Consider the following 26979-nt stretch of genomic DNA (forward strand, 5'->3'; position numbering starts at 1 on the left):
AACACCAAGTTCTCCCACTTAGAAATCCTGAAGGGGTCTGAAATGGTCATCGTAGGTGCATGTCGACTGTGAGAGACATAATCAAAAAAATAAAATAAAATCCAGAAATCACAATATATGATTTTTAAACTATTTATTTGTATAATACAGCTGCAAATAAGTATTTGAACACCTGTCTATCAGCTAGAATTCTGACCCTCAAAGACCTGTTAGTCTGCCTTTAAAATGTCCACCTCCACTACATTTATTATCCTAAATTAGATGCACCTGTTTGAGGTCGTTAGCTGCATAAAGACACCTGTCCACCTCATACAATCAGTAAGAATCCAACTACTAACATGGCCAAGACCAAAGAGCTGTCCAAAGACACTAGAGACAAAATTGTACACCTCCACAAGGCTGGAAAGGGCTACGGGGAAATTGCCAAGCAGCTTGGTGAAAAAAGGTCCACTGTTGTGGCAATCATTAGAAAATGTACGAAGCTAAACATGACTGTCAATCGCCCTCGGACTGGGGCTCCATGCAAGATCTCACCTCGTGGGGTCTCAATGATCCTAAGGAAGGTGAGAAATCAGCCCAGAACTACATGGGAGGAGCTGGTCAATGACCTGAAAAGAGCTGGGACCACCGTTTCCAAGGTTACTGTTGGTAATACACTAAGATGTCATGGTTTGAAATCATGCATGACATGGAAGGTTTCCCTGCTTAAACCAGCACATGTCCAGGCACGTCTTAAGTTTGCCAATGACCATTTGGATGATCCAGAGGAGTCATGGGAGAAAGTCATGTGGTCAGATGAGACCAAAATAGAACTTTTGGGTCATAATTCCACTAAACGTGTTTGGAGGAAGACGAATGATGAGTACCATCCCAAGAACACCATCCCTACTGTGAAGCATGGGGTGGTAGCATCATGTTTTGGGGGTGTTTTTCTGCACATGGGACAGGGCGACTGCATGTTTCTCAGCGACAGGCCAGAAACCTGACTGATCTAGAGAAGATCTGTGTGAAGGAGTGGGCCAAAATCCCTCCTGTAGTGTTTGCAAACCTGGTGAAAAACTACAGGAAAAGATTGACCTCTGTAATTGCAAACAAAGGCTACTGTACCAAATATTAACATTGACTTTCTCAGGTGTTCAAATACTTATTTGCAGGTGTATCATATATCATCATATATATAGTACAGACCAAAGGTTTGGACACACCTTCTCATTCAAAGAGTTTTCTTTATTTTCATGACTATGAAAATTGTAGATTTACACTGAAGGCATCAAAACTATGAATTAATACATGTGGAATTATATATGGAATTATATACATAACAAAAAAGTGTGAAACAACCGAAAAATTTCATATTCTAGGTTCTTCAAAGTAGCCACCTTTTGCTTTGATTACTGCTTTGCACACTCTTGGCATTCTCTTGATGGGCTTCAAGAGGTAGTCACCTGAAATGGTCTTCCAACAGTCTTGAAGGAGTTCCCAGAAAGATGCGTGTGTGTGTGTGTGTGTGTGTGTGTGTGTGTGTGTGTGTGTGTGTGTGTGTGTGTAACATTAGAGATTTGCCAAATTTAGTTTCATCAAGTGCCAAAAGATCAACAATTTGTTGATCTTTTTTTTTTTTGCAAGTGCATCAAAGTCTGGGGTAAGTTTTGTTGTGGCAATTCTCAGGATAGACCCGAGGTGTTTGTCAGAAACTGTCGCAGTTTTTAGAGAGTATCAGATTAAGCTCTCTTAAGAGAAGAAGAGAGTATTGCATGCGAACAACGTCAATTGAGCTGAAGTGCGACATCTTTAGGGGAAACATGGGCATTACAGGGGAAAGGTAAATTGAACAATGTTTACCCGTACCTATTTTAATGGAATTTGGTCACGTTTAGCGGGCCAGATTAATAAACCCAGTGTGAGTGTGTGGCCCGCGGGCCGCATTTTGCCCATGTCTGGTCTAACCGGTGACGCAGTCTGCCCACTAAAAAAAATAAAACAACAAAAAAAAAAAACACCACACTGGTGAGCTCAGAAAAATAAAACAGTGGTGGATGGTCACAGCATCCTCTACATGGTTAAGAAAAACCTTTCCAACAGTTAAGTATGTCATTATCAGGAGCAATGAGTACTTGGTCCCCTCCTTTTCTCCCTTTATACCCACTCCATTGGTGAAGTCATATCCTCACATGGGTATTCTTACTGCTATGCAGATGACACTCAACTAATCTTTTCTTTCCCTCCATCAGATACCACAGCTTCTGCTCGGATATCAGCATGCTTGACAGACATATCTTCATGGATGAGTGCTCACCAACTAAAACTCAACCCCAGCAAAACAGAACTGCTGGTCATCCCAGGTGATTCATCTCCAGGTCAAGATCTCCAAATAACATTTCATGACTCTCTGCTCTCCCCTTCAGCCACTGCTCGTAACCAGTGTTTTGCTCGTTACTAAAAAATAGTAACTAGTTACAGTTACTTATTACTTCATTTAAAAAGTAACTCCGTTACTTTGTTGATTACCTACACCAAAAAGTAATGCGTTACGGTTAAAAGTAACTTTTTAGTTACTTTTTTAAAGAACCTTCTTTAATGTTCCCATTAATCCCCTTTTATGCGTTATGATCTATACAAACACAAAACTGACAAACACAAAGTCATTTTTAAACACTTTTATTGAAGTCAGACCAGCACAAACTGAATATATCACAAGGATTTCTGAAATAAACAACAAAACAAGCTGAATTATATATTCACAATCAAAAACTAAAGTGGCTTCTGCTGTTGTGTTGAGCTCTTAAAAATGTTCCTTTCACAGCGGAAGTATGAAAACTATCAACAATGTAGAACAGAACACCGGGTTAGCTCCTAGCTACTAGCTCCTCGGGCATGGAGTTACTGGAGGTGTTTCAACAGATTGGCGTTGCTGTTTATCGCAGTAGATAAGAGCTTCGAACCAGAAAGACACAACTTACATTTGACTTAAAAGTTTTTGTCTTTATACTCAACTAAAGTGAAATAATGAGCATATTTCCACTTTGAGAAACTCGTCTCGCTCTCGCCTCGACATTACTGCCGCACAGACCTGAATAAACGGAGACACGCCCACAGTGCGTCTTCTTCGTGTTTACAGTGGTTTATCCACCAATCCTACAATGCGACGCTGCTGTAAGCAAGTTAGGCTGTAGTCTAAACTTCAGCCGAAATTAATTCATTAAAAAAAGTAACGGGTAACGCACCATACGGTAACGGAGTTACTTTATTTTTAAAAGGTAACGCGTTACAGTATTAGTTACTGTAAAACGTTACCGGTAACGCCTTACTGCCCAACACTGCTTGTAACCTTGGGGTAACTATGGACAATGAACTGTCCTTCTTCCCACATGTCACTAACGTTGCTCGTTCTTGTCGATTTCTTCTCTATAACATCCGAAGGATTCGACCATTTCTGTCCATACAGGCTGCCCAGGTGCTTGTTCAGTCTCTTGTCATTTCAAGACTACTGCAACTCTCTGCTGGCAGGTCTTTCCCTGAACGCTCTTCGTCCACTGCAAATGATCCAAAAAGCAGCTGCACGACTTGTGTTCAATCAGCCCAAGTTCTCCCACACCACCCCACTGCTGCGCTCCCTTCACTGGCTTCCAGTAGCTGCACGTATCAGATTCAAAACACTGATGCTTGCCTACAAGGCCAAAAATAGACCGGCACCATCTTACCTCAGTGACCTTATCACATCTCGCACTGCACCATGCTGAGATCCTCCAGCACTGCTCGACTGGAACCTCCTTCTCTCAGAATGAGAGGTAAGTACACTTCAAGGCTCTTCTCTGTTCTGGCACCGAGGTGGTGGAATGAACTTCCCTAGATGTCCGTACAGCAGAGTCCCTGACTATCTTCAAGCGACGACTGAAGACCTACCTCTTCCTGAAATACTTAAATTAGCACTTCCAAGCTTGTAGAATATTAAGTTTGTAATCTTGCGTACCAGTGTAGATTTATTAATTACTAGAGACTCAAAGCACTTTTGTACGTTGCTCTGGATAAAGGCGTCTGATAAATGCCGCAAATGTAAATGAGCAAAAAGAGAGGGTTTCACTGGGTGCTTATGCCGAACTGGCTTGCCCGCAGTCCAGACCTTTTGCTAATCAAAAACATTCAGTGCATAATAAAATGAAAAATACGACAAAGGAGGCCAGTGGCTTTAGAGCAGCTACAATTGTGTATTAGATGCAAATGGGAAAACAATCCTCTCCCATATGTATACAGACTGTTGATAAACAATATTGCATGAACTATTACATCTATTCTTGATAATTGTTTTGAAAAAAATCCCTTTCAAAATCTGTTGGAATTTCAGGAGGGGTGTAGATCATTGAGCTATTTGACAGAAATTTAGATAAGATATAAAATCATATTAGATCATTTATAAATCATAAAAATGTAACTCAAAAACTCATTGTCAACTTTAATATTCTACCCAGAATGTTTTTCTTTTTAAATGCCACATTTTCATAGTCTGATTGTAGAATTTAGTGTAAAAGGAAAAGTATATCCCCTGTTTATAACAAGGCAAATTGTGTAAACATAATACATTTAAATACAAGTCATACAATTCACAAATACTTTCTGCAATGTTTCTAATAGTTTTTACATTTAATGTACTTTCTATCTGGAAACTGTTTTACTGTCTTGGTTTGTCTTCGGTCTCTGCATCTGGAACTGCAGTGGACTAAAAAAATGTCAGGAGATAGGAAAAATAAGTGTTATTTTCACCCTTAATATGTTTATTATTTTACTTATTATTGAGGTCTGAAAATTAACACTGACTTCTTTCTAAAAATATAATATTTGTTTTGCACTCAAGTACATAACAGATATTACTTTGCTTCCATTTTACTTTATTGCATTTCAGTCTTTATTTATTTGATGGGTAAACAGGCTAAATAAACTTGTCCATTGATTTACAGTGCCCTCCACTAATAATGGCACCCTTATTAAAAACAAGGGGCATTCAAGTCAAACTGGGTCTTTTAATTTTATAGGTTTAAAAATGGATGCTGGTGTGGCAGTACTACACGCCTAGACACTAGCTAGTGTCCTACTGTATTAGTGATAGGTGGTGCACACGTCACAAGCCAGTCCAGAGAACATTCAGCACATGGAATGCCTGATCCTAGATAATGGATGAGTTCCTCGGGGGCCAACATTTTAGCACTGATGTCGAAGTGAAGCAGGCTATACTAGGATGTTTCTGACAAATTATTCTGACAAATTTTTCTATGCTGAATCTTTCCAGGAATTAGTTAAACACTGGGATGTGCATAAATGTAACAGGGGAGCATGTCAAAAAATAAATGTTTTTATTTATAAACTCAGAAATCCCAGTTTGACTTGAACCCCTTCGTTTAGGCAAAGACTGAAAATGTGTCTTTGTTTTAACCTTTTGAACTTTATTTTTTATTTTTTTTTATTTTTTTTATAACAAATCACAAAAATGCTCTGCTTTAAAAGAAAATTGTATATATTTTGTTTGTGAATTTGTTGGTATTTTGTGAATATTTGCCAGTATTAATTAAAATGAAATATTCCATAGATATCAGCAAGTTGCTTCCATGTTTTCTTATGACTATGCCATTTATGTAATATATATATATTTACCATGCTTGACATTGCTTCTGTTCCCTCTGCTTGCCTCTGGTGGGCTTGGATGCTCCCTCCAAGTAATTCTATAGATTCCAAACTAGAAGAAATAAACAGTACTAAATTTGAAAGGTATATAGGCTTGAGTGTTTCGTAAATCTAATGCCACATTTAAAAGTACCTCTTCTGCTGTTTATTACAGAATGCTCTCACTGTATCAGACAGAGACTGCCAAAAACCCTGGAAGAAGGAAAAGAAATGAGACACCATAACTGAAACTTTTGCATGTGCATTCCACTTGATGTATACAACTAACCTACTTTCAAGTTTTTTTTTTTTTTTTTTTTACTTAACTAGTTAAAGGAATATAGTATATATTGCAACACTGCATCTAATTTTTCAATAAATCTCTCAGAAATCTCCTGTTACTACAACCCATTTATTGTGCATCTGGGATTAACACAGTACTATACATCGAAGCTGACCTCAGATTTGACAGACAAATCTTTAGGTTACTTACGTAACCCCGGTTCTCTGATAACAGGAGTGAGGTATCTCACTATGGGAATCGCCTCGGGCGTGACCAATCCTGGAAGCATCAATCACACCACGTCTGTCGGCTGACGTCCCGCTTCCCTATATACACCGCTGCTGATGGTCCCTGCCTCATTCTCACATATCTCTTCTCCATGCGGGATGGTCCCTGATGGCCCCTGCCTCATTCTCACATATCTCTTCTCATCTCTTCTAGGAGGTAAGTGTGGTGAGATACCTCACTCCTGTTATCAGAGAACCGGGGTTACGTAAGTAACCTAAAGTTCTCTTTCAAACATCTGTTCGGTATCTTACTATGGGATATAGACAACTCCCATATTGCAGATATGCTGTCCGAAGCAGTTGTCAACCAACTTAGTGATGTGATAAATTAACACTAGGTTTTCCCCCTCACCGAAGAGAGTGGAAACGTGTGAGAAATTAAAAACATTTATTCCAAATTGTATGACAATGATCATCCATTGTCAATCACCTATATATATATATATATATATATATATATATATATATATATATATATATATATATATATATATATATATATATATATATATATAAAAATAACTTTTTTTTTTTTTTTACTACACACTTAGGACAGAATAAGCCAGCAAAGGCTCCGTGACTTCCAGTGTGCGGCGAAGCCCAGCATGCAGCCACACAAACGTCCTAAGTCGAAACGCCCTTAAAAAGCGCCCACAAGGTGGCCAAGCCAAGGGTTCTATGAGCCCTCAGTCCTTCTGGAGGGTTATAACCAATGCTATTATAACACAATATAATAGCCTTCACGAGCCAGTGGGACAGGCGCTGCCGGGAAACAGGTCTTTCTTTACGAGAATCAGCCCATGAAACAAACAGCTGATTACTCCATCTCAATTTCTTTGTCCTGTCTACATTGCGACATAATGCACGGACAAGGCACAGACAGTGAAGCCGCTACTCCTCCGCTGAGGTTAAAGGAAGCGGATAAAAAACCATTAAATCCACCTGTCTGCAGACAAAAGCTGACTTGCTCACTTTAGGAACAAATGCCAGGATTAGTCTTGAGAGTCACTCGCGAGAAATCCATAGCAAACCGCATACAGGAGTCATGAACTGACAAAGCATGAAGCTCACTAGCCCACTTCGCAGTAGAAAGAGCCAATAACAAAGCAACCTTCAGCGAAAGGAGCTTCAAATCAATACTCTCTATCGGCTCAAAAGGAGGCTGAGAGAGTGCGCTCAGGACCACTGACAGATCCTACGGCAGAATCAACAGCTTTAAAAATGTGTTCAGGTGCTACGCTCCCTTCATAAACCTGCACACTAGTGGGTGATGACCAGTAGTATGTCCGTCAATCCGCAAAGCATGCAGAAACAGCGACGAGGTAAACCTTAACGGTAGAAAACGCCTTGCCCTTATCTAAAAGTTCTTGTAAAAAGCACCTCTGCCACAGAACAGTAAAAAGGGACAATCTTTCTTGGAGCACACCGTAGTTCAAATATACTCCATTTCTTCTCATAAGCAGAGCGCGTCGAAGCTGCTCTCACATTCTGAATCGTCTCGAATCACCCTTAGAGGCAAACCAGTGACACCGAGATTCATCCTCTCACGGGCCAGGCCCAGAGAGCCACTCTGTCCGGTGCCGGGTAAAAAAGGAGTTGGAATATCTTCGTCAGCCACGATTTCCCTGGCCAGTTTGAAGCCATTAGTATTACAGAGTGACCGCCTCCTCTTACTCTTTTTAGAGTCGGCACGATTAAACTCAAGTCAAGTCAAGTCAAGTCAAGTCAAGTTTATTTGTATAGCGCTTTTCACAACAGACATTGTCTCAAAGCAGCTTTACAGAAAACAACAGTGAAGGTGAATGGTGTGCGTTTGTCCCTGATGAGCAAGCCGTGGCGACAGTGGCAAGGAAAAACTCCCTTAGATGATATGAGGAAGAAACCTTGAGAGGAACCAGACTCAAAGGGGAACCCATCCTCATATGGGTGACATCAAAAGTTTGGTCATAAATCTTTCAACAATACAGAACAATTTGTGATCATCAGAGATCCAGCATCAGCTTCTCCATGCCAGGGCCTTTAAACACTCGGCATCTACTTCTCCATGATCATCCATAGGTCCATAATCTTCACGAGGTGGGACGTGACTGGAGCTGGCAACAAACCTCAGGATGCCTCGGGATGGGGAGAGAAAGAGAAGCAGTGGAGAGGAATTAGCGTAGCTGCTGTTCATGATATTAACAGCACAAGTTGATAATGTGCATGTGATCAGATGTTCTGGAGCACAAGGTTATGATGTGATGTGTGTTATGTGTAGGCTTTGCTAAAAAGATATGTTTTTAATCTGCACTTAAACTGGGAGAGTGTATCTGAACCCCGAACACTGTCAGGAAGACTATTCCAGAGTTTAGGAGCTAAATGTGAAAATGCTCTACCGCCTTTAGTGGACTTTGCTATTCTAGGAACTACTAGAAGCCCAGAGTTTTGAGATCTCAGGGAGCGTGAGGGATTGTAGCGTGTTAAGAGACTGGATAGATACATGGGAGCCAAACCATTTAGTGCTTTATAAGTGAGTAGCAGTAGTTTGTAGTCTATTCGAAACTTAATAGGAAGCCAATGTAGGGACGATAAGATTGGGGTTATATGATCGTATTTTCTTGACCTAGTAAGAACTCTTGCTGCGGCATTCTGAACTAACTGAAGCTTGTTTATTAATGATGCAGGACATCCACCTAGTAATGCATTACAGTAGTCTATTCTAGAGGTCATAAACGCATGGACGAGCTTCTCTGCATCAGATATAGGTAACATATTTCTTAGCTTAGAAATATTTCTAAGGTGAAAGAAGGCTGTTTTTGTAACTTGATTGATGTGATTTTTGAAAGATAAGTTGCTGTCTAAAATAACTCCCAGGTCTTTTACCGTTGAACTAGTAGTTACAGAACAACCGTCTAAATGCAGGCTGAGATGCTGGAGCTTCTGTGTACTATTTTTTGGGCTGATGAGCAAAATCTCCGTTTTATCAGAATTTAATAGCAGAAAGTTATGGGTCATCCAATCTCTTATTTCTTCAACACACTCAGTTATGCGAGCTAATTGAGCTGTATCGCCTGGTTTGGATGAAATATATAGCTGGGTATCATCAGCATAACAATGGAAGCTAATTCCATGCCTTCTAATAATATTTCCTAATGGAAGCATGTATATTGTAAAAAGCAGGGGTCCCAGAACTGACCCTTGTGGCACGCCATAATTTACTAGCATTATCCTGGATAGCTCTCCATTTAAATCTACGAAATGGTAACGATTGGACAGGTAGGATTTAAAACAGCTTAATGCCTGTCCCTGAATACCGATGTAATTCTGTAAGCGATCGAGGAGAAGATCATGATCTATAGTGTCGAACGCAGCACTAAGATCTAGTAAAACTAATAGGGAGATGTAGCCTTGGTCTGAAGCTAAAAACAGGTCGTTAGTGATTTTAACTAGAGCAGTTTCTGTGCTATGATGGGGCCTAAAACCTGACTGAAACTCTTCAAAGATATTGTTCTCCTGCAAGTGGTTACATAGCTGGGCAGCGACAATCTTTTCTAAAATCTTAGACATAAATGGGAGATTTGAAATTGGTCTGTAATTCGATAGCGTGCTTGGATCCAGATTAGGTTTTTTAATGAGGGGCTTAATAACTGCTAGCTTGAGGGATTTAGGGACATGACCTAACGATAGTGAGGAGTTAATAATATTTAAAAGAGGCTCACCAGCTGTATATAACACTTCCTTCAGTAGTTTAGTGGGAATTGGATCTAACTGACATGTTGTTGATTTCTCAACAACTCAGGGGAGGAAATGAGCAAAGCAGTACGTTTGGCCATGGGTGGGCTAACGCATCCACACTCATAGGTGCACCATTTCTTGCCAGAGAAAATAATAGAGGGCAATGAGTGTTTTCGTGCGAGGCGAAGAGATCTATAGCAGCCCGGCCGAATCTCTCTCATAACAGGTTAACCACCTGAGGGTGGAGAGACCACTTCCCGTACAGGGGATTTACCCTGGACAAGAGATCCGCCCCCGTATTCATCACTCCCGGCACATGAGTCGCTCATAGCGATAAAAAAATGCTTCATTCCCCACACCATGAGATCTAGACCGTGTAGTCGAGGAGAGCGCATTCCGCCCTGGCGATTTATGTATGCCACCGCCATCGTGTTGTCTAATCTGACCAATACGTGGTGACTCAGAAGAAACTGCACAAAATGTTTCAAAGCTAGAAAAACCGTTAACAGTTCCTGAAAGTTTATCGTAACGAGACGGGCCATTTCCCTTTTGCTATCCTGCACACCGCACCCCAACCCGTGAGTGATGCATCCGTCATCACTACTTTTCTTAGGGGAAACAGCTCCCAGTGGGGTTCCCGATTCATGCGAAAAGTGCGATTTCCCCAGTGATGGAAAGCGCGCAAGCACAGCGATTACACCATCACTTTGCGGTTCGGGTGGCGCTTCGGACATAAGCGCTGTGCCGCTACCCAGCACTGAAACTCTCTCATTCGCAACAGTCCCAACGGTATGACAGACACTCCTGAAGTCATCAGCCCTAGAAGGCGTATACAGATTCTGAAAGGATCTTTCTTTGCTCTCTGGAAGAGAGAGAGAGACAACCTGTGTTTTTCTGTGACACACGCAGAAACGGCAGGAATCAGCTGCTAAACTGGGGAAGTGCGCGATGGCAGCCTCTTCCCATCATATAAATCCCTCTCAGCATCCTGGTGCACCTGCTTAGATGGCCAGTCGATAGAGAGCTTTTTGGCTGCTCTTCTACACACCTCAACGAGGTCCAGCTCACCTGGCATGGGGGAAGGGCCCATAGCACTTCCAGGCCTGAAGAGAAGATCAGGAGGAATGATAGCATCCTCCTCATCGTCCTCCAAATCCTCCTCCAAAAAATGAGCAACCTCATCATCTTCCTCTTCCTCACCCTTGTCCCCCCACTAAAGGGTTCGAATCAAAGAGCGAAGGAAGGACAGAAGACACTTCGTCCATCAGCTCTCCCCAGCTACATTGTGCCTGAGAAGAGAGACATGGGTCTCCTTTATTCACAGCCGTGACTTGCATTCGGCTCTCCCGAACCCTTAACGGGAAACGGGAACAGTGCTGGCAGCACTCAGGGTTAGCGAGCACAGCTTGTGCATGTCTGACTCCTAAACACACTATGCACAGGGGATGAGTCTTTAGCCCAGATCATAGACCCGCATGCATATGGTTGGGAGGGATCTTTCCCCGCCGCTGTGCAACCAGATGGGCCGTCACCATAACGGAGGCGGGACTCCCTATATATCACTGTCGTGATTGGTCTGTCAGCCAACAGACGTGGTGTGATTGATGCTTCCAGGATTGGTCACGCCCGAGGCGATTCCCATAGTGAGATACCGAACAGATGTTTGAAAGAGAACACTACTTGTGTCAGAGTAATGTTTTCTCTTTTATTACATAAGCTACATGTAGCTAATCCACATACTAGGTTACAATTGTTCACAACTTGATGGATGATATTCTCTTAAAAAGTTTTGTTTTCTGCTTTTTGTTGCTTTTTTTCTGTTTGTACACAAACTATATTATTTTTCACACTAAATCCACTAATCAATTTTTACACAACATTGAAATGCACAGAATGTAAAAAATGTTTAAGCAAATACACATTGCTTTTGTAAAACCTTTGCAGAACCTTCTGGTTCGCCCTTTTAGTTATGCTGCCATATCGAGTCTTGCCAGAGTCCCCAACTGCACAGTGTCCTTAACTTTCATACAACAATAAAGACACAATAATCCATATACTGTCACCTCTCTTCTCTCTCTCTCTCTCTCTCTCTCTCTCTCTCTCTCTCGGGCAAGTTAAACATGCTACTGAGATTCCAGTGACCACTGTTCCTGCCCCACTTTCCTCCTCAGATCTTCCTACTTCATAGAGGCCTGCCTCTGGATAGTGTTATTTTCGATTGGAGACCACTCTGTGCAGCTGGGAACGGTTTCTCATCCACGCCTTGGGTTGGTATTCCGGAGTAAGAACGGGAGCTCTAAGGATGGATTTTGACTGTAGTTAATGTCAAAAGTCTGCTACACTGATTTAGGACTACAGTTTGCTTCTAATAATCACTGTACCCCTCAACATCGTTTCTGTAATAAATGGACATTCTGTGCAACTCAGATGAGGATGGGTTCCCTTTCGAGTCTGGTTCCTTTCAAGGTTTCTACCTTAAGCCATCTCAGGGAGTTTTTCCTTGCCACTGTCGCCACCGGCTATCTCATCAGCAAACTTGCACTTATAAAGAACATCATTCATTTTTATCACCACATTAGCTGTTTAAAGCTGCTTTGAGACAATGTTTATTGTTAATTGTTACAAATACAAATATTTGAATTAAAAAGCATTAGAATACATAAGAGCAGATTATTAGTCAAGAATCAATAAATAATGAAAGATGAGCCAATCAAACATTTAATTCTAGATTTATTTTGGCAGATGTCTAAACTTTAACTAGTAAGAGGCTCTTGACCCCCTGCCTACTTCCTCTTTATAATACAACCACAATTCAAAAAGGTTAGGACACTGTGTAAAACAAAAACAGAATGCAATGATTTGCAAATATTATAAATCCACATTTGATCAAAAATTAACTAAACAAAAAAATTTTTTAGAATGAGAATAGATACCATTGTAAGAAAAGGTCATTTTGAATTTGATGTCTGCAAAAGATCTAAAAAAAAGTTGGTAAAGGGCCATGTTTACCACTGTGTAGTGTCACATCCTCTGTCCGTATACATCTGGAAACAGAGTAGACCAGTTGCTGGGAGAGGAATGTTGTCCCATATGTGTCCAAAACAGGATTGTAGCTGCTTAACAGTTCTGGGTGTCGTTTGTTGTATTTTTTGTTTCATGATGCTCCAAATGTTTTCAAATAGTGAAAGAGCTAGACTTCAGGCAAGCAAGTTAATTTCCAGGACTCTTACTATGAAGCTGTACTATTTTAATAAATGCAGTATGAATTTAGCATTGCCTTGCTCAAATATGGAGGGCCTTTACTAAAAAAAAAAAAAAAAACATTTTCTGGATATAAGCATTGTTGATCTAAAACCTGTATATACTATTCAGCATGATTAATCCTTTCCAAATGTGCAATCTGCCAGTTCCACAGGCAATAATGCACTCCCACACCAGCTTTTTGAGTGTTGATAACAAGCCCTCTCCTCTTTAGTCCAATGGACATGGTATATATAGTTTGCAAAAAGAAATTTGAAATTCTATTCATCTGAATACAGAACAGTTTTCCACTTTGCCTCAGTACATTTTAAATTAACTTTGGATGCATGAGGAAGATCAAGCGCATCCAGTATTGATTTCTGCCCTAGTCCCTTGAGTTTTCCAGATTCCTTGAAACTTATGAAATATACTGTAAATGATGAGATATTCAACTGTTTTGCAATTTTTTTTTTGAGGAAAATGTTATGTCATCAAATAGTTAGAAAACAGCAGTGGATTCTTTTAAAGAATTTATTAATCCCAGCCATTAGGGTTGCACAAGCCAGTACACTCTTAGTGCCTGACCCAAGCCCGAATAAATGGGGAGGGTTGCGTTTGGAAAGGCATCCAGCGTAAAAACGTGCCAAATCCAACATGCGGATCATACGGATGATCCGCTGTGGCGACCCCTGATGGGAGAAGCCGAAAGTTTATAAACTCTTGCTAAAAATTAATTTTTCCTATAGCAGTAACGAGCATGAGTTAAATAAAGCATCAAGTGTGTAATGTAACCACAAATTCAGACGTACTCGAAACATACACTAGGCAATATATAAATGAATGCAATGTAAACATTTAGACTTATTAGCCATATTAACAAGAAAACCTAATCACAAGTATCCCTGCTTAGTATCTAATTGCATGTATATGTGAATTAATGTCAATTGCTGTACTAATGCACATAATATTCCAGCCAAGCTGGTTCTTGAGCATTATTTCTCAGCATTATTAATCAGTCTATTATTAATTTTAGAGGTAGGTGTAAGGACCATTTATTTAACCTCAACTAGAGGGGTGAACTTTGGATGAGCTTTTTTGAACATGCACTGGCTACTTTATGCACATGCTATTCCTTTTTTGAAAAGGACCTAACAAATACGCCCACCATTTCTCTACTGCCCAAATGCATGTCAGTGGAAGTGAGCATTCTGGATGCAAAAGCAACCGTACATTCTTGACCATCAGTGCCTACTTGTGAAAATACTGCACCTAATCCATAAGCAGATAAACCATAAGACGGTAAAAATGATCACCGGCAGCCCTGGGTCAAATGGACTGTGTACAAGTAGCTCTTTCACCTCAGTTAAACTTTGTTGAGCTTCCTCAGACCAGAGAAATCCACTCTCATCTTTCAGGCAGGCGTGCAAAGGCATCACCACCTAATCAAAATTAGGACTGAATCTGTTGTACCATGAGAGGAGTCCCAGCTGAGAACAGAGCTGCAAAGCATCTGATTATTGTAATTTCATTATTGTAAGAAATGTGATCCTGATCTGGCTGAAGGTAAGTGACCTTAGAAACTTCAAGAACTGCTTCCAGAATGGACATTTAGACTCATTTAGCATTAATCCAACCCAAGTGTTGCAGTACATTCTGTAAAGCATGATCATGTTCTTGTAGCATCACCACACAATGTCGTCTTCTGGAATGCAGATGCCAAACCATACGGGAACCAGCAGAACCTAAAGAGGCCTTCATGTGTAATGAATGCAGTGAGGTCCCTGCTGTCTTTGTGAAGAGGTACCTGGTAGTATGCACTTTCCAAATCTATAGACAAAAACACAGTCACACCTTGCATTGCATCAGCCCCTCCATGTGTGCTAACGAGTAGCTATCTACTATAACTGCCTCGTTGGGCCCTCGCAGATCCACACACATGCGGGTCCCCACTATTTTCTTTTGGATCACAACGATTGGTGAAGCTTATGGAGAAGAGTCAATCCTCTCAAACACACCCATCTTTAGGTATTTTATTCTGCAGAGACAGCATCTTTGACAATGAAAGGTAAGTGACATGATTTATGTCTGGTTGGCATCACACAATCAGAAATGTTCACTTTCTGTGAAAAATTGGTTATGCAGCCCAAGGCAGCATGCTGTGATATGGGAGTGGAGAGAGCACAAACTGAAGAAAAATTTGGTGGTGGCAGCACAGTGTGTCCATCGAATCAAAGCTGGAGTCCCTTAAATAAATCAATGCCTAGCAAAGCTGTACCTTGGTCGGCAATAAAAAAAACAGGTAGCACAAGTATGGCCATACCTAGACACAGGTAAACATCACTGGACTCACTAAACTAACTGGAATTGGTTCTTGTTGATAAGTAACTAGATGGACAGCATGAGCTTGTAATAGCACAGTATGGAAATGCTGTTCATAACATAGTTTTGGGAGTAGCGACACTGATTAGAGTCCACTGTGAGCAGAAGAGAAACAGGCATCAGAGCGGGTGTATCAGTTATAGTCATGTCACACATAAAGCGGTCAGTTAGTCCAGGCAGGTGGAGAACACAGACCTCAGGCAAGTCAAAGGAACGTACTTTGACTTTGCAGTCGTCCTGATACAGGAGTAAGGTGTATGGCTTGTACTACAGCAGAGACGCTTGAAGTCCTTGTTTTTTCCTGGGCATCAGTGACCTTCAGCTGTGTGGCAAATGTAATTGCAGCTTTGAATGCAAGGGTTAGAAATGTTTTCAACTAATTGGTCATGCCTTGGTACCTTATCATCTAAGGTATCAGCAAATTCACAAGTTGTAGCCAAGTCTCTCAATGCAGCAATGTATTGTATTACTGTTTCATCTGTCTTTTGCACTCGTTTCCTAAAAGCATGTCTTTCCATGATGACATTTAGTTTTGTACTGTAGTGTTTTTTCAGAGCTTTAATGGTGTTGGATGTCACCGGTGTTGGGCAATGAGTAAAACAATCCCTGGCCTTTCGCTCCAAGGCAGTTTAGAAGCAAGGCCTGTTTTCTGGCTTCTGGCCAGGAATCTCAATTCACATTAATGACTGGCTAGTGGTATAGTCGGTTTACTGGGACAAAGCAAAAAGAAGCACAGATTGACACCATCTTCAGTAAATCCTTGCAACAAAACGTCCTCGCTTCCAATTTATGTCGTCAACTAGTCAGGAAACACAGCAGTGGAATCTTTTAAAGAATTTCATAACTCATTGAACTAGCATAGTAACTCACATGTACACGATTCCCGTACACGTAATTCCATAATCTACAGCTACTCTTCTCCTCTTGCATACATTGCCGTCTACAAGAACATCAATGTAACAACACCACAGTCCATCATTCTGAAATTGTTTCACAATTTGTTCAGTCTTTCACAAATAATTTTGAGATACTTTGCCTCTCTGAGATACACTGTTTATACCCAATTATCTTACTGACCTGTTGTCAATTAACCTAATTAGTAGCAAAATGTTTCTCCAACTGTTTAATTTTAATAACGCTTTTTCCAGAATTGTGTAGCCCAGTCACAATTTTTTTAAAAACCTGTTGCAGCCATCAATTTCAAAATAAAATTTTTTTTTTCCCTTAAATAAAATATGGGTTTATGTGATATGCATGTGTATAAATGTATATAAATATAAGTCTATATTATATATGATCTTATGACTGTTTACTGCACATTTCTGCAGAATCAATAGAAAGTCACGAAAGTCAAAGTTTTTGTGCCTGTCATGCACATCAAATATTATTGAATCTAAAAAGGTGCAATAGATTTTTTTTTCTTTTTTTTAATTACAAATGCAGTGTAACTAAATGTGGTCAGTTGTTTCATAAGCCCTATTCGGACGGGACTAGTTTTCCAAACGACGTTCGAGTTAGAATTTCTTTCAGCCGATGTCTGTCATTTCATGTATAGATTCGGAAGGAACTAACATCTCTGTGTTTATTACAGAGGTAGGAGTGTCTGTGTTTTACATGTGGGCATTGCACAAGCCAACATGTCCAGGATGCACGGATTGCGTATGGTCATATGACCGATCGATAGTAAAATAGCGGCGAAAAAGAAAGCAGGAACTTGAATACCAGAAAGCTATGGTTAGTACGGTAATTCACGTTGACCAAAACACACAAGAAAATGCGTTTTGGAAAAAACTTTTTCGGCAATCACAGACATTCACATTTGAACGGGATTAGATTTCTCAGAGGACCGCTGAGTTTGCTGAAAAACAGTAGGTAATTTGCTCTGGAATTTTTACAGAGGTCGTGTAAGAGAAAGAAAGACATGGCAGATTCGGACGGGATTAAAATCACAAAGTACGTCTGTGAAACAGAAATTTCTCTAACGACCCCCTGTAAAACTAGTCCCATAGGGCTATATTCTTTTTTTTTCAATCTCAAAGCCCAAGTGTCTTCAGTTTATAGCAAAAACAACAGGACTGTATGCACTGAAACTACATACAATAACACAAACAAATGTGGCTGAATATTTGTCTCCCCTTTTTTTTATCCTGACATGTCCAAATATGTTTGCTATTATTCAAAAAAATTACATTTCTTGAATTTATGCTCCTGTAAATGCCTGTAAATTTAGTATATGATTATGGAGGATAACAATAAAACAATAGAAAGAGAGTGTGTAGAAGGAAGTTGGAAACAAATAAGTGAGTGTAGAAAAAACAAACCACAGTTTCTTTCTCAATATTCTTTAGGGAAAGACAGTTCTGCTCCAGCTGACCCAACTGCTGGAGTACAGCATTCTGGAAACATTCCAAATGAATAAGCCTTCATAAAAGAAAAATGGAGCAATAAATGATTCGGCCTCATAACTGTCTTCAGTGTATAGCAAAAACAACAATTGATTAAAATATGGTTGATTAAGTTTAGAGAGTGCAAAATTGATGCAATTAATTGTGAAAAACAGTTTATATACAGTACAGTCTCTAAAAGCATTGAAAAGACAAAAGCAACTATTTATTTCGCTATACACTAAAGACATTTGCGTTTGAGATCAAAAGATTAATACAATATCAGAATTCAATCTTTAATTTCCTGATATTAAATTTTTTGATCTCAAACTCAAAAGCATAGCGCATAGTAAATAAGCAAAACAAAGGGGACGTTTATAATGTTAAGGGGATTTTTACCTTTGATCATGCACTGTTTTTAGCAATGTTGAAACAGTTTTTTGGCAGTCAGTCAAAGATCTCAGTGACTTTGTTTCAGTCTTCTTATACCTGGACTAGAAAAAAAAACCATTTCTACTTAATGTCAACTGAGCTTTCTCAAAAATTGTTGCATATACTTTCCTAAAATTATTACTTACAGAGAATTCTTCTCTTAGATGAGCTTTAAAGGAATCAAAGGCAGTCATGATTCCAGTACTCAGTTCTTCTTCAGATTCGTCGTCATCAATCATTGCTTGGGTTATTGCTTCCACACACACACACACACACACACACACACACACACACACACACACACACACACACACACACACACACACACACACACACAAAATTAACTACAGACTAATTTTATTATCTTTTTTCTCTTCACTCTGCAAAAAGAAAAAAAGTGTATTTAGAAGCTATTTCTTCTCTTTTTTCAATTTTGTTATGTTGCAGCCTGGTACAACAATCGTTCAATTAAATTTTCTTCCTCGCTAATCTTTACTCAGTACCCCATAATGACAAACTAAAAACCGAATTCTAGAAATGTCTGAGAAAGAAAGAAAAAAAAATTACAAAAGCATTCAGACCTTTTACTCATTAGTTGAAGCACCTTAGGCAGCAATTACAGCCTTGGGTATTTTTGGGTATGATGAAACAGCTTTGAACATTTGAATTGGGGGATTTTCTGCCATTCTTCATTGCAAATCCTCTCAAATTCGATCAGGATAGTTGGGGACAGTTAGTGGACAGTCAGAGCCATATTCAGGTGTCTTCGGAGATGTTCAATAGGGTTCAGTCAGGGCTCTGGCTGGGCTGAGGAATGAGATTTTATTGAGGATATCTCTGTACTTTTCTTCATTCAGCTCTCTTTAAATCCTGACCAGTCTCCTAGTCCCTGTTGCAAAAAAACAGCCCCACAGAATGATGATGCCACCACCAGGCTTCACTGTTGGAGTGGTGCCTGGTTTCCTTCAAACATAACATTTAGAATTGAGGCCAAACATCATGGTTTCATCAGACCCAAAAATTCCATGTGTTTTACACTGAGGAGAGGTGTCTGTCCCAATCTACCATAAATCCCAGATCGGTTGAGGGCTGCAGTGAAGGTTGTCCTTCTGGAACTTTGACTGATCTCCAGAGATCCTGTAAGAAGATGGGACATTCTCAAAGATTCTTGATCACCTTTCTTATAAAGGTCCTTTTCCCTCCCGATTGCTCAGTTTGGCCAGGCGACTAGCTTTGGAAGAGTCCTGGTTGTGCCACTGTACTCTTAGGAATCTTCAGTTTAGCAGAATTTTTTTGTAGCCTTCCCCAGATCTATGCCTTTTGATATTCCTGTCTTTGAGCTCTGCAGGCAGTTCCTTTGACCTCATGGCTTGGTTTTTGCTCTGATACTGTATGCCTAGTCAGTTGTAAGGCCTTCGATAGAGAACCTTTCCAAATTAGTGTGCGCCTTTCCAACCTATGTCCAATCAATTACCACAGGTGGACTCTGATCAAGGTGTAGAAACATCAAGTTCAATGGTATGAATATTAATGAACACGTGGTATTTTTTAGTTTTTAACAAATCAACAGACTAGATTTCTGTTTTTAATTTGTCATTATGGGGTAGTGAGTGTAGAATAATGAAGAAATGATTCTAATGATTGTAATATAAGGCTGCAACATAAAATTGAAAAGAGGGATATAAAGATTTTCTGAATGCATGGTTAATGTTTTTTATTTGGACTTAATTTACAGTCCAGAATGGCTCCTTAATAGTGGTTAAAAAAGGACATGTGGCTCCTACCTTTAGCACTCTCTACAGAGGGGTAGATGAAAAGTTTTCTGGGATTGAGTGTAGAGAATGAGAGCTGTTCTTTATCCCCATCCTCACAACATGCATCCAACTCTGTTTGTAAAGGGGTTTAAGGCAATTGCAAAAAATTTATACAAAAATTTTTTTTTTACTGAATGTAAAGTGTGTACAAATTGCAACATACCTGCTGATATCAGTGGTCTTTTGCTTGGAAGTTCAGATTTTTCTTTTTCAAAAGTCTGTTCCTGATTGGGGAAAAAAAACACACAATATATATACAGTCAACCCCTAATATTTTGCAGCTCAGAACTCGCAGCTTGGAAAATTAGCTGTTTCTCATTTGGAATCTAACTAACAGCATCTTAAAATTAGCGGGAATCCGCAGCAGGCCCGAATGTACAGGACCATTAGGAATACAATTTTTAACTGTTTTCATGAACAAATTTAATAAAAAAAAAAAAATTATTATAAAAAAAATTTTTTTTTAAACCCATTATTGTATTAAAGTGACACTGTCCAGATGAATTCACTTTGCTGCGGGGGGGGCGTCCAAAATTCAAGAATTTTCGGAACTCTGTCTTAGAACGTAAGTGAGTTCTCCGTGGATCACTGTGTGACCCCTATTGTTATCCAATATGGCCTTAATCCTCCTGGGCATGGAATTCACCAGAGCTGCACAGGTTGTTGATGGGATCCTCTTCCCCTCCTCTATAATGACATCATGGAGCTGCTGGATGTTAGAAACATGGCTGTTCTCCACCTTCCACTTGAGGATGCCCCACAGGTGCTCAATAGGGTTTAGGTCTGAAGACACACTTGGCCACTCCATCACCTTTCTCAGCAAATCAGTTGTCATCTTGGCAGTATGTTTGTGGTGGTTATTATTTTAAAAACTGCTGTTTGGCCCAATTTCAGAAGGGAGGGTATCATGTCCTGCTTCAGAATGTCACAGTACATGTTGGAATCCATTTTTCCATCTCAATGAAGCGCAGCTCCCCGGTACCAGCAGCACTCTAACAGCCCCAGACCATGATGCTACCACCACTATGCTTGACTGTAGGCAAGACAATTTTTTTGGTACTTACCAGTGTTGCCACAAATGCTGGACACCATCTGAACCAAACAAGTTTATTTTACCACATGACATGGTTCCAGTAATTCATGCTCGTGGACAGATTGTCTTCATCAAACTGTTTGCAGGTTTTCTTGTAAACCATCTTAAGAAGATACTTACTTCTTGGACGACGGCCATGCAAACTGACCTGTTGCAGTGTGAGGCTTATGGTCTGAGCACTGACAAGCAGACCTTCCACTGACAAGCAGACCTTCCACAAGCAGACCTTCCACCTTCCACTGTGGCATTGAAGACCTCCTGTAGAGCCATGGTTACATTTACATAACTTTTTTACATTTGTTTTACTTTCTTACATTGTAGCATGCCAACTCCTTGTATACTGCACTCAATTCAGAATATTTTTTTTTATGTCCACTGAGGATAAAAAATAAATAAATAAAAGGCATTATACTGGACTCTGTCATTCACCAGGCAAGAAAGACCTATGTCCCATTGGTATAGTGAGGCCAATCTGTCATCTTCTGACATTGGCTAGGGCTGGTGAGGCTGTCCCCTCAGCGTTATGCATTGGCTGGACTAGTAAGTCTGCCCTTACAGCTTCTGGACTGCTCAGGCCCAGCTCAATCCCTTCGACAGGTGTATTTTATACTGATAACGAGTTTAAACAGGTGCCATTAATACAGGTAACAAGTGGAGGACAGAGGAGCCTCTTAAAGAAGTAGTTACAGGTCTGTGAGAGCCAGAAATCTTGCTTTTTTGTAAGTGACCAAATACTTATTTTCCACCATAATTAGCAAATAAATTCTTTAAAAATCAAACAATGTGATTTTCGGGATTTTTTTTTTCTCATTTTGTCTCTCATAGTTGAGGTGTACCTATTATGAAAATTATAGGCCTCTCTCATCTTTTTAAGTGGGATAACTTGCACAATTGGTGGCTGACTAAATACTTCTTTGCCCCACTAACCCAGCCATTAGGGAGGCACAAGCCAGTGCACTCGTCGTGCCGGTCCCAAGCCCGAATAAATGGGGAGGGTTGCGTTAGGAAGGGCATCCAGCGTAAAACGTGGTAAATCGAATATGCGGGTCACGATTAAGAATTTCATACCGGATCGGTCGAGGCCCGGGTTACCAACGACCGCCACAGGTATCGTTAGCAAACAGGGTACCGGTGGAAATTGGGCTTCTGTTGGCCGAAGGAGGAGAAGGAGAGGAGGAAGACGTCTACAGAGACAGCAAGGAAAGGAGAAGTGGAGGAGAGTGGAGGTACAGGTTGGTACTTTAAATGTTGGTACTATGACTGGTAAAGGAAGAGAGCTAGCTGATATGATGGAGAGGAGAAAGGTAGATATGTTGTGTGTTCAGGAGACCAAATGGAAGGCCAGAAACATTGGATTGGGTTTAAACTGTTCTATTACGGTGTGGATGGAAAGAGAAATGGTGTAGGGGTGATTCTGAAGGAAGAGTACAGTAAGAGTGTAGTGGAGGTGAAGAGAGTTTCTGATAGGGTGATGAACGTAAAGCTGGAAGTTGAAGGAATGATGATAAAAGTCATCAGTGCCTATGCTCCACAAGTCGGCTGTGGCATGGAGAAGAAGGAAAGATTCTGGAGTGAATTAGATGAAGTGGTAGATGGTGTGCCTAGGAATGAACGATTGGTGATTGGGGCAGACTTTAATGGACATGTGGTGAAGGGAACAGAGGTGATGAGGAGGTTATGGGTAGGTATGGCTCTAAGGAGAGGAATGTGGAAGGGCAGATGGTGGTAGATTTTGCTAAAAGGATGGAAATGGCAGTAGTGAATACGTATTTTAGGAAGGAGGATCATAGGGTGACCTATAAAGAGTGGAGGAAGGTGCACACAGGTGGATTATGTTCTATGTAGGAGATGCAACCTGAAGGAGATTGGAGACTAAGGTGTTGGCGGGAGACAGTGTAGCTAGACAGCATTGGATGGTGGTCTGTAGGATGGTTTTGGAGGCAAAGAAGAAGAGGAGGACAGTAAGGACTGAAAGAAGAATAAGATGGTGGAAACTGAAGGAGAAAGAGTGTAGTGCGAGGTCAGATGAGAGCAGGAGAGCATAAGGGAAAAGAGGTTAACAAAACAGAAGTGGGATCAAAAGGGTGATGAGAAAAGTAGGCAGGAGTACAAAGAGATGCAGCAGCAGGTGAAGAGGGATGTGGCGAAAGCCAAGGAAAAGGCATACGATGAGCTGTATGAGAGGTTAAACACTAAGGAAGGAGAAAAGGATTTGTACCGATTGGCCAGGCAGAGGGACCAAGCTGGAAAGGATGTGTAGCAAGTTTGAGCAATAAAGGATGGAGATGGAAATGTGTTGACTAATGAAGAGAGTATGTTGAGAAGATTAAGGGAGTATTTCGAGCAGCTGATGAACGAGGAAAATGAGAGAGAGAGAAGGTTGGATGATGTGGAGTTAGTGAAGCTGGAAGTGGATAGGATTAGTAAGGAGGAGGTGTGAGCAGCAATTAAGATGATGAAGAGTGGAAAGTCGGTTGGACCAGTTGACATACCGGTAGAAGCATAGAGACGTTTAGGAGAGAGGGCAGTGAAGTTTTTAACCAGATTGTTTAACAAAGATTTTGGAAGGTGAGAGGATGCCTGAGGAATGGAGAAGAAGGAGTGTGCTGGTACCAATCTTTACGCATAAGTGAGATGTGCAGACCTGCAGTAACTACAGGGGAATTAAGTTGATTAGTCACACCATGAAGTTATGGAAAAGAGTAGTGGAAGCCAGGCTGAGAAAAGAGGTGTCCATCTGTGAGCAACAGTATGGTTTCATGCTGAAGAAGAGCACCACAGATGCCTTATTTGCTTTGAGAATGTTGATGGAGAAGTATAGAGAAGGACAGAAGGAATTGTATTGTGTATTTGTAGATTTAGAGAAAGCATACGACAGGGTGCCAAGAGAGGAGTTTGTATTGTATGAGGAAGTCAGGTGTGCCAGAGAAGTATGTGAGGGTGGTGCAGGACATGTATGAGGACAGTGTGACAGCAGTGAAGTGTGCAGTAGGAACAACAGACTGGTTCAAGGTGAAGGTTGGACTGCATCAAGGATCGGCCCTGAGCTCTTTCCTGTTTGCAGTGGTGATGGACAGGTTGACGGACGAGGTCAGACAGGAGTCTCTCTGGACTATGATGTTTGCGGATGATATTGTGATATGTGGTGAGAGTAGTGAGCAGGTTGAAAATAGCCTGGAGAGGTGGAGGTACACGCTGGAGAGAAGGGGAATGAAAGTCAGTATGAGTAGGACAGAGTACATTTGCGTAAATGAGAGGGAGGGCAGTGGAGTGGTGTGGTTGCAGGGAGAAGAGGTGGAGAATGTGGTGGAGTTCAGGTACCTGGGCTCAACAGTGCAAAGTAATGGAGAGTGTGTTGGGGAAGTAAAGAAAGGGGTGCAGGCAGGGTGGAGTGGGTGGAGAAGACTGACAGGAGTGATTTGTAATAGTAGCGTATCTGCAAGAATGAAAGGGAAGTTTATAGGACTGTGGTGAGACCTGCCATGTTGTATTGATTAGAGACAGTGGCATTGAGTAAACCGCAGGAGGCAGAGCTGGAGGTAGCAGAGCTGAAGATGTTAAGGTTTTCGTTGGGAGTGACAAGGATGGACAAGATTAGAAATGAGTTTATTAGAGGGACAGCGCATGTTGGACGTTTTGGTGACAAGGTGAGGGAGGCAAGATTGAAATGGTTTGGACATGTGCAGAGGAGGGACATGAGTTATATTGGTAGGAGAATGCTGTGGATGGAGCCACCAGGAAGGAGGAGAAGAGGAAGGCCAAGGAGGAGGTTCATGGATGTGGTGAGGGAAGACATGCAGGTAGTTGGTATGAAAGAGGCAGATGTAGAGGACAGGGTGGTATGGAGACGGATGATCCGCTGTGGCGACCCCTAATGGGAGCAGCCGAAAGAAGATAAAGTATGTTACCTCAGTGATCCTCCTTCTTTGTAAAATAAGTATTCACCACTGCCATTTTCATCCTTTTAGCAAAATCTACCACCGTCTCCTTAAGGCCATACCTACCCTATCACCTCCTCATCACCTCTGTTACCGTTACCTATATGACCATTATAGTCTGCTCCAATCACCAATCTTTCATTCATAGGTACACCATCTACCACTTCATCTAATTCACTCCAGAATTTTTCCTTCTCCTTCATCTCACAGCCCACTTAAGGAGTCTTCCTCCTCTCCTTCTCTCCCCTTTGGCCAACAGTAGCCCAATTTCCACCGGTACCCTGTTGGCTAATAATACTTGTGGCGGTCGTGGGTAACCCGGGCTTTGACCGATCCGGTATGAACTTCTGATTTGTGATCCGCATATTTAATTTGGCATGTTTTCCACTGGATGCCCTTCCTAGCACAACCCTCCCCATTTAACTGTGCTTGGGATCAGCACTAACTGTGCACTGGCTTGTGCAACCCTTATAATATTTTACATGTGTTAGTGCTGCTTTTGAAGAATCTTATTTGAGCGATCCTTATGAGTATGTAAATGGTGACTTCTCTACACTTTCTAAGGTAAATTGTGGTGGTCTGCCAGGATTCATTTTAGGCATTTTATATATACACACTGTCATTGGATAAAATAATTTGTAAACATGGTGTTTCATGTTTCCCAGTTTTCTAATCTGGTTTTTGTTTGCCCTAGTCTGTTTTGTCACCAATCATTTGAACTTAGCTTGTTTCCTGTTTTTAATTTGTTTGCCTTTCTATTCGAATAAACATTCTATATGCCTCCTCTATGGTGGATTCCATGCAATACTTGACACTAATAGAATCTCTGTGCCTATATCTTTATGGGTATTTTCTTTGATGGACAATGTCCATGAGTATAATGCAATGAAAGTTTCTGAATTTGTTTAATGCTCAGTATTTATGTATACATATACAGAGTATACCTGATGTGGGCATGTATTTTCCAGAACTAAAAAAGGTGTCTCAACTCCCCTTTGTGTCCATATTTCTATCCATTAAAAACACATTATCGCTCTACAAACACCACCAATCTAGGACTTCAGCTGTGACTACATGGCCTACAATATTGTTTGAATAGTGTTAAACAAAAGGTAAAAGTAAAATGTGACATTCATCTAATCAAACAGTACACAGTCCACTAAATAAAATAAATAAAAACCGAATTGTGACTTGCTTGAATTCACAATGGTCTCAATGGGTTGGTGGGAAAGATCCAGATTCTGCGATTCACTCATTCCTTCACTCCTCTTGAGTTTCTGTTTGTGTATAGGTGTTGATTCCTTTGGACAGTCAGCATTAAAGTAAATATATAAATAAAGTACACACACACACACACACACATATATATAAATAACTTATTTACAAATAAGTAAAAGCTTAAATTCATTAACACAAACACTAAAGTTAAAAGCCGTCTACAAATAATATAATGAATTAAAAACTGTTTGTTACTGTTTACTGTTGTATTCTTGATGAATATTCTTAATTTAACAGTTATTGAAGTGAAATCTGAAGCAATTGTTCAAATTGACCACAGGGTTATAGTATCTCAATATTAAAGGATAGTGCTACCTTAAAGAACTTCTCTTCATTGCTACTTGGTGATGAAATTGGGAGAACTAAACAGAAAAAGTAGAAGCAAATTAAGTTGCATGCCCTTTTCTGCACAATTTAAGGACAAATAAAATGGGTCAGTGTTCTAGGTAAAAAAAAGTATCAGCTATTGAACAGACTGATTAGGA

The 26979-nt window shown here is 40.5% G+C and overlaps 2 protein-coding genes across 2 annotated transcripts in view; one reads left to right on the forward strand and one right to left on the reverse strand.

Moving 5' to 3' along the window:
• Positions 1-26979, forward strand: part of LOC310720100 (uncharacterized protein) — a gene marked incomplete at its 3' end in the record, with an annotated part of 129996 nt that overhangs the window by 24530 nt on the left and 78487 nt on the right. The window lies entirely within an intron of this gene.
• sycp2l (synaptonemal complex protein 2-like) overlaps positions 4186-26979 on the reverse strand; it is a gene marked incomplete at its 5' end in the record, with an annotated part of 35203 nt that continues 12409 nt past the window's right edge. The window contains 10 exons of the mRNA XM_083530459.1: positions 4186-4714; positions 5644-5725; positions 5807-5865; positions 17877-17976; positions 18339-18433; positions 18518-18627; positions 20156-20257; positions 20349-20415; positions 26356-26517; positions 26810-26856. Coding sequence (XP_083386585.1) covers positions 4667-4714; positions 5644-5725; positions 5807-5865; positions 17877-17976; positions 18339-18433; positions 18518-18627; positions 20156-20257; positions 20349-20415; positions 26356-26517; positions 26810-26856 — 872 coding nt within the window. The 3' untranslated portion in view covers positions 4186-4666. The remainder of the gene's footprint in view (positions 4715-5643; positions 5726-5806; positions 5866-17876; positions 17977-18338; positions 18434-18517; positions 18628-20155; positions 20258-20348; positions 20416-26355; positions 26518-26809; positions 26857-26979) is intronic.

Source organism: Silurus aristotelis (assembly GCF_946808225.1).
Source record: "Silurus aristotelis genome assembly, chromosome: 25".
Classification (NCBI taxonomy): Eukaryota; Metazoa; Chordata; class Actinopteri; order Siluriformes; family Siluridae; genus Silurus; species Silurus aristotelis.